The sequence below is a fragment of the Tachypleus tridentatus genome, chromosome 1, assembly GCF_004210375.1.
Source record: "Tachypleus tridentatus isolate NWPU-2018 chromosome 1, ASM421037v1, whole genome shotgun sequence".
In the NCBI taxonomy this organism is placed as follows: domain Eukaryota; kingdom Metazoa; phylum Arthropoda; class Merostomata; order Xiphosura; family Limulidae; genus Tachypleus; species Tachypleus tridentatus.
The window spans coordinates 76,994,332-77,006,476 of NC_134825.1; the positions used below are offsets into that span (position 1 = coordinate 76,994,332).

At 32.2% G+C, this 12,145-nt stretch overlaps 1 protein-coding gene across 2 annotated transcripts in view; it reads right to left on the reverse strand.

Moving 5' to 3' along the window:
* The window catches only part of mus81 (mus81 structure-specific endonuclease subunit), a 60,717-nt gene that overhangs the window by 24,399 nt on the left and 24,173 nt on the right, over positions 1 to 12,145 (reverse strand). For both annotated transcript variants that reach the window (XM_076505708.1, XM_076505713.1), the window contains exons 6-13: positions 10,460 to 10,540; positions 10,030 to 10,118; positions 9,412 to 9,642; positions 8,120 to 8,193; positions 7,460 to 7,544; positions 3,581 to 3,681; positions 2,351 to 2,693; positions 166 to 406 (exon numbers count right to left, since the gene is read on the reverse strand). In XM_076505708.1, coding sequence (XP_076361823.1) covers positions 166 to 406; positions 2,351 to 2,693; positions 3,581 to 3,681; positions 7,460 to 7,544; positions 8,120 to 8,193; positions 9,412 to 9,642; positions 10,030 to 10,118; positions 10,460 to 10,540 — 1,245 coding nt within the window. The remainder of the gene's footprint in view (positions 1 to 165; positions 407 to 2,350; positions 2,694 to 3,580; positions 3,682 to 7,459; positions 7,545 to 8,119; positions 8,194 to 9,411; positions 9,643 to 10,029; positions 10,119 to 10,459; positions 10,541 to 12,145) is intronic.

Sequence of the window (12,145 nt, forward strand, 5' to 3'; positions counted from 1 at the left end):
AGTATATCCTTTTTTTTTTAAACTTAATCTCCGATAAACTAAAACATTTGATCTCTAGATATCATTAACTGTAAGTTCATCACTCAAATAAAACTATTTAAATCTATCTTTTTTTTTTTTTTAAAGACTATTACTTTAGTTCTGGTTCTTGCAGTGAGCAGATACCTTTTGTTCCCGAAACCTTCCATCCTTAATACTGCTAGCAAGGTCATCCATTCTCTTCCTCTCCACTATAAAATCCAGAACTAGTTCTCTGGCTTGTGGAAGCTGTATAGATCCTAGCAAGGGTTCAACTTTTTCCTTTGCTATCCATAAAAAATCTCCAACATTAAGCTTTCGAACAACATGTGGTACCCCGTTTCTTTGGAGTTCAGGAAGAACTGCCATCTTTCGTTTAGCTGAGGTACTAAAAAACAAAGTCAACTTCAAAAACATACAATCAAATAGAAAAATCTTCATTTTTCCCTATCTACAATGTAAAAAACAATTGGAAGCTAGCTGGATTTTTATAAAATAACATCAATACCCTTCCTCAGATCATTGTTTTGCAAATCAACCATAAATGTCGAGTAATATCCTGATCAAAAAGTATATGTGAAAAAATAACTTTGCAATAGATAATAATGTAGTGAATTTCACATGGTTGTTATTACTACAGGGTGTTCAGAAAGTCACTGCACTTATATACTTATTAACAGACATGTTTCAATATAGAATACAGAAGGTAAATATGAATGACAATTATAAATAATGTTGAAAGTGACCCCTGTTGGCATCAATACAGGCTTGGATCCTTCTTATTTTGTTCCTAAACACCGCTATCAGTTGCTGGCTTGAAATAGACTGAATGAATGCTGTTATTGCTGCTTTCAAAACTACACAGTGACTTTCTGAACATCCTGTATTATTAAATTATTATACATTCAAGTTATCTAGTATTTTAAATTAATTCTAATAATTAATGGGTTACAAATGAAAAGACTACAGTTTTAATAAATATTTGTTTACTCCAACTCTCTTTATTACTGACTCATTGGATTGCACTGACCACATGACTGCAAAGTGATAATCAGCATTACTATATCTTTTTACCTAATTTGTATATCTTTCTAAAATTTTCCCAAATTTCAGTAGACACTACAGTTTTGTTTTGTTTTTCCTAAAAAAAGTATTCAGTTTTAGTAATTTTACTAAAACTTTTTTCAAGAACATGTGGAATCAGAGTGTTGGCTGCTCCAAAATCAAAGTGATTTTCATGTTAAGATTAAAAATACTTTTATTCCTCTAATAATTTTCAAATTTTATATACTTAATCTCAAAAATTTCCTAAATAAATAGAGTTTCCTTAGAAAAAACTTTATCAGTTATTTTCTTTACTCTAATTCTATTTGTGGTCAATCAATTTGACCATCCTCATAATGATCACAAAACTTTAAAGGTTGCAAAATGTAAAATAAATAGTAATATTTTCTTTAGTATTTGATCCAAATTACTTCCCACACGAGTGTCTATTCCTAACATTTTCATATCATTTCTTTATGTTTATTTTAGTGTTAGATCATGAAACAATGAATTACAGTTTCTGTCTTTACACTGTTTATGTGACACAGTGATGTGGCACTGTCAGTAGTAAATAAGCTTGTGTGGTGCAATTACCAGAGCTTTCCCACAGAGTTTATCATAATCTCAGCTCCAAGAACACAGTGAGAGAGGATTTATTGTTTTGTTCATAAGTACAGTGGTTGCAACAAGAATTGTCTAAAGCAATAAACATGTGAGAAAATATCACAGTTATGGCTCTGCACAAAGTCCAGGCCAATCCAATAAACTTAATAGGTATTTGAATGTCAGTTATCATCCCAGGATGATTGTAAGTTATCAGTTATTGTTTTGTTCATAAGTACAGTGGTTGCAACAAGAATTGTCTAAAGCAATAAACATGTGAGAAAATATCACAGTTATGGCTCTGCACAAAGTCCAGGCCAATCCAATAAACTTAATAGGTATTTGAATGTCAGTTATCATCCCAGGATGATTGTAAGTTATCAGTACAGGTGTAGAAAGCGTGTAAAGTGCATATGAACATGTATGTACATTATTACTATTTACTCATAAATACTTAATTTTAACAATATAAAACTTTTACAGTATTTTTATTTTGGTTATAATTTCAGCCAACAGAAAGTAATCTGTTTGAACAAATTCAAAATCACCAGGCTGGAAAGGGTTAAACTATCAATAGGTTCCTCTTGATTGCTACTGTAGATCTCAAATACTACAGATAAAATAATACAAAATTTGTTTCAGAAAACTGTATCTGTCACAGTAAGAATAAATTAGTTTATTTTACCCTCCAGATGTCTCACAGTTATCGACACAAAGTACAATTTCAAACATTCCAGGTTTCAAAATAAAATGTTCTGATGCACTTCTGGAGCAGCTACTTTGTGAAGAAGGAAATGATGCATTCTCTACTATTTCCATTTCTTCCCTTCTGCAATAGCCGTTGTAATATGTAGGAAATAAAGTATCAACTACAGTGTTTATTTCTTCCATCCTTGAGTCACTCTTATGTGATAAAGGCAGAAAGACATTTGGCACAGCATGCCTAATGTCTAATTCCATTTTGGGTGATAATGTCACTGCCACCATATTTACATCATCATCTTCCATTTCACTGATCTCAGACTGACCTGTAAGTTTAATTAAGAACAAAATAGAATTTTCGTGACATAAGTGAGTTTGAATGTTAAAATGAACATCAGTTAAAAAAGTAGATCGACCAAAAACGTAAAACTAACTAAAATCTATAATATTGTAAATTTGACAAAATTTGAATTTTTTAAATATGCATTATAATAACAAAGTCACACAGTATTCTCCACTAAATAAGCCAAACATTATGCCATGGAATGTGAATAACAATATTTAAAACATATTCTTTTTGGTGAAAAGCGTACTGATTGGTTTATAGGTATCAATTATTGTGCACTTCTCTCTTACAGGAAATATTTGAAGTTAGTTTTTTTTCTCCCTTTATTATTAAAAGACATATGCTTAAGGAATTAATTACAAAACTCTTCAGGTTCATAATCTTCACAAGTTTGAGAGGTAACGGTTGCCTCAGTCACCATGCAACTGATAAAAAAATCTGAGCACTACACTTATTCCAAAATTGTCTGAATACATTTGACACAGTTAATGGTGCTCTAATGTTTACAGAAATCAATGATAAGTTGATGTCAAATGATGAATTACTCTTACATTAAAATGCCTAAACTTTTTTTTATGAAATATATATTCTTTTACTGCTAACAGGTTACCTCTCTAGCACAATTATTATTAGATGTGTAAAAGTAAAGCAGAAAAGCAATTGAGAAATCGCTCAATGAAATATCTTGCTTTAAAAAATAGCCACATCTTTCAACAATTAAAACATAAAAACTAGAATGTTAAGCATCAATTCATTCTTTGATAGAAGGACTTCTACAGAACACAAGAGTAAAATACGACTTAAACAGCAATGGTAAAGTTAGTCCAATTAACAAATATCTATACATTGTAAAGTTTCCACACTTACAGTGCTGAGGACTCAACTCTGAAACCAAACTATTTACTGGGCAAATCTCTTCAGCATCATCATCATGTAGATAAGCATAAACATAATGAGAGTCAGCTGATCTGTGAAATCAATGAAAAGACATTTCAGTAATCTAAGAGTTCTAAAAAAACAATAAAAAAAAGACAGCTGAAAAACAAAATATAAAACTAATATCTAATTTCAGTAGTTTAGTTGTAGTAGTAAAGTAGTGATCATGAAATACAAGTAAAAAAGTAGAAATTCAGAATATCTTAAAATGTTTGAAGTTGTGATGCACCCTTAAAATGTACCAAACAAACTCTTTTATAGTGCTGAAAGAGTGACTAATGTTATGAGATTTGAGTTTAGTTTCATTGTGATATAAAGCACATCAAGTTTGATTTAAAGAGAAGTACAATTTTTTGAAAGAAAGCTTCTTAGAAACTTGTTCTAAAATATTATCATGCTATGTGTGTAAAAATGTTACAGCTAACTAGCTGAAATTTGGTATGCAAGTGAGGACTTTTTAGGTTGTGTGATTTCATTTGTGCTAAATTTGAAAGTTAACACTTTTCTTGTCTGAAAATGTATTTCTGATAAACACCTCCTCATACAGAATTAGTTATCTTCCTTGCATGTCTGCCAAAGAGATCTGCATGCCATTAGCCTCAAGGCAAATTCCACTTAACCTCAAGTGATCTGATCTGAATTGCACTGCAGCATGTTCACGTAATCATGTAAAAAAGCTCTCCACCAATAGGAAGGTAACACATTTTCATGCACAATCCCTCCTCATACATAGTTGTACCTATGTAAACCTCATTCTTTGAAAAGGCAAGAGAGAAAATGCACACTGCAAGTGAGATGGATGGGCAAAAACATATATCTATCAAAAATACATTTTAGAGAAAGAGAATGTTAACTTCTATGATGATACCTCACTTCTATACATAAATTTAGTTAGAATCCCATGATAAATTGGTGGAGAGGGCAGTGCAAGTTTTACATGTGTAAGTTACTTTTGGAAAGTGCTTGAAGGAAGTGCATGACATATGGCATTTAATGGCAGAGGCTCCATAGGGGCACACGTGTGAGAGACTATATCTCACCTTATCCAGAACACACCTTTCACCCACTTAAAACAAAAAAAAAGAGGGAAAGAAACCAAATTTGGATGGGTAGAATAGGAACATGACACAATTTTTTGCATGTTCAGGGTACATTCAGATCATATCTTGTGTGCTGATCTCAACCATCAGACTATACAGGGCAAACTCCAGCTGGGAAGGGACAGAACATGAAAAAAAACAGAAGAAGCAACTGGATGGGAAATTACACATAAAGGTATTTGTGTGACCAATCCTGGCAAAAGACATCAACAATCAAAGCCACAGATGAGGTGTAAGTGACCAAAAGAGGAGCTTCATGGTACTGAGGACCATGTCAATGATATCCATTTAGGAGAACCCCCATGATGGCCAAAGGTCCCTGAAACAAGTGGATCAAATGATCACTTTGTGAGATAGATCCAGTTTAAGCAAGAAAGACGATCTGCATTAATACTAAAAGCACCTTGCATGTGACTTGTGATAAGATGAATGTGATTTGTATGGGCCAAGTATAAAAGATCCAATGCTCAAAAACAGAGGTATCTGAACCAGCTGCCCTCTTGATGCTTGAAATGTGCCACTATTATAGTGTTGTCTGAAAAAACTATAATTATACTTGATGGGAGTGAATAGGAAGTGATGTTATACCTAACGAACTGCCAGAAAGTTCAGGAACATTTATATATCAACGGCCCTGGTGACTGACCCTAGCCCCTGATCCCTGAAGGAATCCATTCTTAATACGATGTATATCCATACATGAGGGAGAAGGTGGCATGCCCAATGAAGTATAGGTTTTATTCAGGCACCATTTCAAATCACCTCTCAGGGAAGGAGGGAGAAATTGTTGGTGAAAAGAGGATCCCAAGCATAGTTCATTGTTCATGAAGGGTCCACAGCAGGGATTACCATATGGACATAATTAAGTGGGACCAGGATGGTTACAGAGGTCCACATCCCCAAAGGTGACGAACTCATGAGCAGTATGTGACCAAGTTGAGAGAGCACAATAAAAGTTCCATAAATTGTAGATGTAAAGGTGAAAGTAGTGTACAACAGATATTGGTGTTGAAAAAGACCCCCAAATGATACTGGGTAGGTTAAAGGAAGGACTTCTCCAAATTAATCAACCAGCCCACTCGAACTGTCACAGAAAGGAGTTGGAGAGTGTGGGTGGTTAATTCCTACTCAGAATGAGCTAGAAGGAGCCAGTCACCCATTAATAAAGAAATCAAATCCCCGTAGCATGAAGATGATTAGCAAAGGTCTGTGAAATGTGACAAAACACATATGGAGCCAAGGCAAGTCCAAAGCAGAGTGCCAAAAATTGGTAAATCACCCTTAGATGGACTGATCTAGGGCAAGGTCAAGACAGAAGTACTACTGTGATCTGTAGGTAGCCAAGGGAGACTTATTTTAGTCATCCACAACCCAGGGGAAAGCTCTCATATCTGGGTGAGAAAAGACTCCATAATGAACCTGGAAAGTGCTATGAAGTGGTTAAGGTGAGATAAATTGATGAATGGCCCCAGTGACCCATTTACTGGGGGACAACAAAAAGACAGGAAGAAAAAACCCCAGAGAGATGGTGAACCAGTTTGATTGTTCATTATAAAAGTAAATCCTGTATGACCTCTGAGAGATGCTGGCATGTTACAAGATTTCAAGGAGGAGGAAAGAACATGGGGTGAGGGAAAAAAACTGGATAATGGTTCCTTCTGGAAGAACCAATATCACCCATTGATCGTCTACAAAGGAAAGTCAGTGAAGAAAAAGCTCCAACAGAGTACCTTCCACCAAACCTGAACCCACAAGGTAGTAACCAACACTGGTGGTGATAGGCAGTATATCATCAAGGAAATCAATGAAATGAAGCACCCCAATTTGAAGGAACAGGTAAGAGTTGGGAGGATAAAGGATGGGAAACAGGAATAGGTGGCATGTGAGGATGTGACTAAGAAAAATGAGCTACAAAAGTTGTAAGGGTAGACTGCTAGTGGACTAATGTCACCCAAGGCTCAATATTGTCAGAGACTATATCAAATATATGAAACCTGATAAGATAGTAAGATGCAAGTCCCTGAAATATAAGGAGGGTATAATGATGCAAGCAAAAACTGCATCTCTACCTTTAAGGCCCCGACAACAAAGAAACCATGTAAATAATGCCAGAGTCAAGGACAAAATATGAGCTGAAATGAGGGAGAGAAAGTAAAGTGTATTGGCAGAGACTCTATCAAGATGTCCATGGAAAGTTTCCGAGATTAGATTTATGTAAGAAAGATACCAGAGACAGTTAGTTAGAATAAGACGAAGGCAAGAAAATGTGTAATGATAGCATTAGATTTGGAATCTGAACTCAAAATTAGATGACATGTCAGTAAAGATTAAAAAGTAAAACAAACACACTGAAATAGATTAAGTTCAACTTTAATAATATTTACAATTGCAAGTTAATGACTACTGTGATCAAGTCACAATACAGACCTGTATTTTTTAACAAAATGTATTTATATCTATCACATATTCTGTAGATCTTGATTAACTATACAAAAATTAATTTTCATCTGAGTTTTTATTATATTAATTTCAAAATAATTATATATCAGGTGAAGATTAAGAAACATTAAGAGGTACACAATATTACCAAGCTGAGATTAAATGGTTTTGATGTAAATCGGGGCAATTCTTTTAACTAAAATTTTAAGACAATTTCATTACAAAATATCAATTAAAAAGTGACATTTCTGAAAAATCTGAAAACTCTCACCTATTTCCTTCTAACTTGTAACGCTTCCCTGAAGCAAGTAATGCTTCTTCCTCACACTTTATTAAAAATCCTAATGACATGTCATCTGCATGAAAGCAAAATGTTGAACATAAAAATTCTACAAGAATACTTCAACTATTCAATTTTTCATTGAAGAAAAAAGTTTACTATCATCATTCTTAAAACAGTTTAATAAAATTAATCCCTGAGAATCATGTTATGTTTAACTCAAAATGTATAGATTAATAAATGTGATTAAAAGTGTTTGAATCAAAGTCATATTTAATTTTTTCTAAAAGTCAGTTTCCTAACACAGCTGGACAGTTACCACACAAATAATGCCACCATACCTACTGACAGAACTCTGATATTTTAACCATTATTTCTTAATTTCTAAAGAACTACCATTGCCCTTCTTACCAATACTATATCAAACAAATATATACAGTCGATATTATATATGTATGCCTTCTTTGATTATTTAATAAAATGTTTTTGTTGTGTGAAAAAAGACAACTGATTAATTTTATATATTACAGTTGTAAGATGCTGCAAAAATTTATCCATCTCAACAAAAAATTCAACATAACAAAAACTGTAAATATGTAACACACATATTAGCAATAAAAGAGTTAAATACCATTAAATAAAAGAGCTTACCATCCATCAAAACTAAGGCTTTATCCTTGCTGGTCACCTCACAATAATTTTCATCAATATAACAATACAGAAACCTGCAAAAAAGCAAGCAAGCACAGAAGTTTAGTATAATGTAACTTGCTACAGAATCACTTTATGACATGTTAAATTGAGCCATCACATCTACTTTACAAGTAAGAAACTAACCCATATTTATATCTTATAATATTTTTACAAGACAAATATATAGTTCATTAGCTCTATTATGACCAAGGAGCACTTTTTCAAGTGTCATGTTCATACCTGCAAGTCAAATTTGAAAATGTGTTCAGTATAACCAATAATTGTGACTATTTTAACAATTCTTAAGAGTAATTTATAATTCATATTCTGTAATCCTGTTACACATATTTAGTGGAAACAAATGACAAAAACTTCAAATTTACATTTCAGACCAGGTATAAGAAGTCTTGTCTATAATCACTACAGATTTTAGTAGAATATTCCTGCCTATCCCAAAGTTTGGTTTAAACTTGCTCAAAAACTATCATTCCTTCAAAACATAATCACCCATATCTTATGTCTCACATCCTCTTACATCTTGTTTAGTGATTTTATTTATTACTACAATGTTTAACTCCCACTATTTCTTGATGTCACAGCATCAGGTCTTAACAATTACCAAAGAAACACAGCTTTGAAAGCAAGTACAAACAACACTTAAATAGAAGCTGATAGAGCAGATTTTTAAACTATTTATATCAATGCAGAGAAAATAAACTGGTATGAGGAATAATTTATGGTTTTGCAAGAAAGTGATTACATGAAATCCCTATAGGTATTAACAAAGCTAGATCAATTTTCTTCAATGAGAAAACACCAGTTATGCTTGATTAGATTTGGCAACTATGACAGGTAGCAGCAAAGAAATTTTGATGACTTAAATCCTTATTTGTTGAAAATTATTTTTAAGTTCACTGTATTCAAGTAGCAGCAAAGAAATTTTGATGACTTAAATCCTTATTTATTGAAAATTATTTTTAAGTTCACTGTATTCAAGTAATGCATATAAATAAAATAAAAACTTATTACTTAGTAAAAATAAACTATATTTATTAGTTGATCTTGACCAAGAATAGTGCTAGCAAAAATACTGTTCCCAAGAGTGATAAATGGTCGTGTAATTGTTAAAGGTCAGGTCACAGGACATTAATAAATCTGTTAATTTCTACTGTTTTTTACAATTTGTTGTCAAAAGTGGTGATTATAGCAATTAGAAAAATAAAGTATTTTACACCTTAGCTGCAAATCACCTTGACAGTCTTGGAAGCTTTGGAAGTGATTTGAAGTTGTTGAGCTTTCCATTTGCTTCTGATGATTCAATAACTCGATTAGTTTTTTGAGAGTCACAGTACAGTGAATGAGAATCACTTTGCTGAAGAGTTAGTGTAACAGAATTAAAGAGTACATTATTCAGCTGGAGAGTTTCAAGTTGACCTCGAAGTTGTGTTGAAAGTTCCATTCCTGCTTCTGTTAGGCTGTACCTGAAAATCATAAAATAATAGGATATATTCATGTCTCACTAAACATAAATTTTTTTTTTTTGTGTGTATTCAGATAGTGGCCAAATAACAACACAGTAACATCCACACTGATTAATTAAAACAACATGATATATTAAATTTACTGTCTGAAAAAATGCAATCAGTTCATAAGATCAACCTGTCAAAAGTTAAGATTCTGTGTTAAATGACAAACAATAAATAATCTGTGACTATCTTATGTCAGTAAACTATTATTACAAATTGTTTTAACACTTCAAATAAAATATGAAAAAGAAGATAAAACTGTACAATAAAATGCTCTGTCATATAAACAGCTTCTAAAAAATCACATTTGGTATAAGCTAACATGCAATTTCAGCTTCTTACCTTGCTGGATTTCCTTCTTTAATGACAAGTCCTTTTTTAATCAATGTACTCATATTTGACCAAGCATTATAGTGAGATCCTGGATCTGGCTAGAAGACCAATAGTGTGGTTCAGTAAAGTTCTTTGTGTGTGTAGAAAAGTCACATTATTGTATCAATTTACTATATATAAATCTAGAATTTTTACCTATTAAATTCACAGACTAAGAGCAATTTGTGTTCTTAAAGAAACAGAAAAAACAAAATACTAGATTACTAATTTAAACCAACAATATAAAAACTTGATAAATTTTTGTTTGTTGTTAGGTACAAGGATATAAAATGGGGTATCTGTGTATCACCACCAATCATAGGTATCACATCAAAACCCAGCATTTAGTATTATCTGCATCCCTGATGAACCAGCAGAGAAGGAGCTTTTGATAACCTACCACAGTAAATGAAACATCACATAAAGGTTGAGCTTCATTGATTAAGTCTGCCTTCTTCATAAACTTGTGTCCACCTTCAACCTAAGATAGTAAAACAAAAACTGATAAATCTCGTAATTACAGTTATCAACTTTGATTTTACAGGAAGTTGCACTTGGCTGACTAATTTTTAACCTATTAACCTGCCTTCACTTCATTAGAGTATTTTCTTAAATGATAAGAACTGATTACAGCAGGCCCAAAATTTATTTTAATTAATAAGCAGATATATATTTTTATTCCTTCCACAGTACATCTAAAAACAGACTTTTTCAGTATTCATCAATTAGTGCCAGAATAACAACCATCTATTACATCTTGTGAAAATGAGGCCTCTCTCAGTCACTATCAGGACTTGCTTATGTCTTTAGCAAAAGCATCAAGTAACCACTGGCTTCAACTTTTCAAAATAATAACCCAACACTTTTTGTCACATTATGTTAGCCAATCATATCTTTGGTAAAAAATCAATTTATGCATAACAATTATAGCTCTTTTATTTGCATGTGCTGTTTGAATAACAATACCCATACAATAAAAAAGGATTTTTGAAGTTTGCCATCACAGAAATATTTGGCTTACATGACAAAATGCCATAGGAGAGTATTTCTATGGCATTCAAATACAACAAAAACATTATTAAGAATTAAAAAAGGCCATCCAAAACTTTAAAATATTTCTTAGGCTTCTACGGTAGTGAGGAAGACTTTCAAAACTTTCCATTAAGACTGCTTTTTTTCTTTAGCATAATCCTGTCTAAGCTCATTAATGTGTACGACATAACTCATATTCCTATGGAACTACTGTATTCTTTACTATAGAATATTAATCTTTAAAACCTCCCCTTTCTGAAACCCCTTTTCAAAGTTGAGATTCCTTCAAATTTTTCAAGACACTTTTGAAAGGTACTACAAAACAGACTTCAAACAATAAATTCACAGATAAACAACTAATAGGCATAGAAACATAATATAAATACCAATATAAACAATCTTGAAATTTGATTGCAAGAAGAAAATAAAAGCTCAGGAACCAGTAAAAAAACATTATAAAAACAAAAAGTGATGTTTATGTTCAGACACAAAAATGGTGTAAGTTTCAGCACTTTTGAAGTATTTTTATTATATAAAACATTTAAGCATTAAACAATGTTTAAAATATTTCTTACTAAAAAATAAAATTATACATTTGAATTAAATCCTGAAATACAAGTTTCAGGTCCAGAAGGATTTAAAGAAAGAAAATTTTCTATCCAATATTTGATGTCATATTTTGATAATGTTTTATGTTATGCAGGAAATATATGTCCGTTAGATTAGCTTAAATAAAAATGAGATCAAGACACAAATTAGTTAGCTGTATTTTGTACTTTCATATGTTCATATTATAGCACATGACCACATCACTTACTACTACTATGATCACTTTTTAAAATAGACATAACAGGGAACTGATTAAATAATGGTATTTCTGTTTTACTTATCACTGAGAAAGTTTCTTGATTTGGTGAGCTCAGAAAAAGATTTCATTTGAAATATTGTAAACTGTTTGCCTCTTTGGACATAGTGGTATAAATGTCAGAATGAGGATATTGGTCAGCATCGTAATTCTATTTTTGCGAGTGGATAACTGCCTCACTGCAGAAAC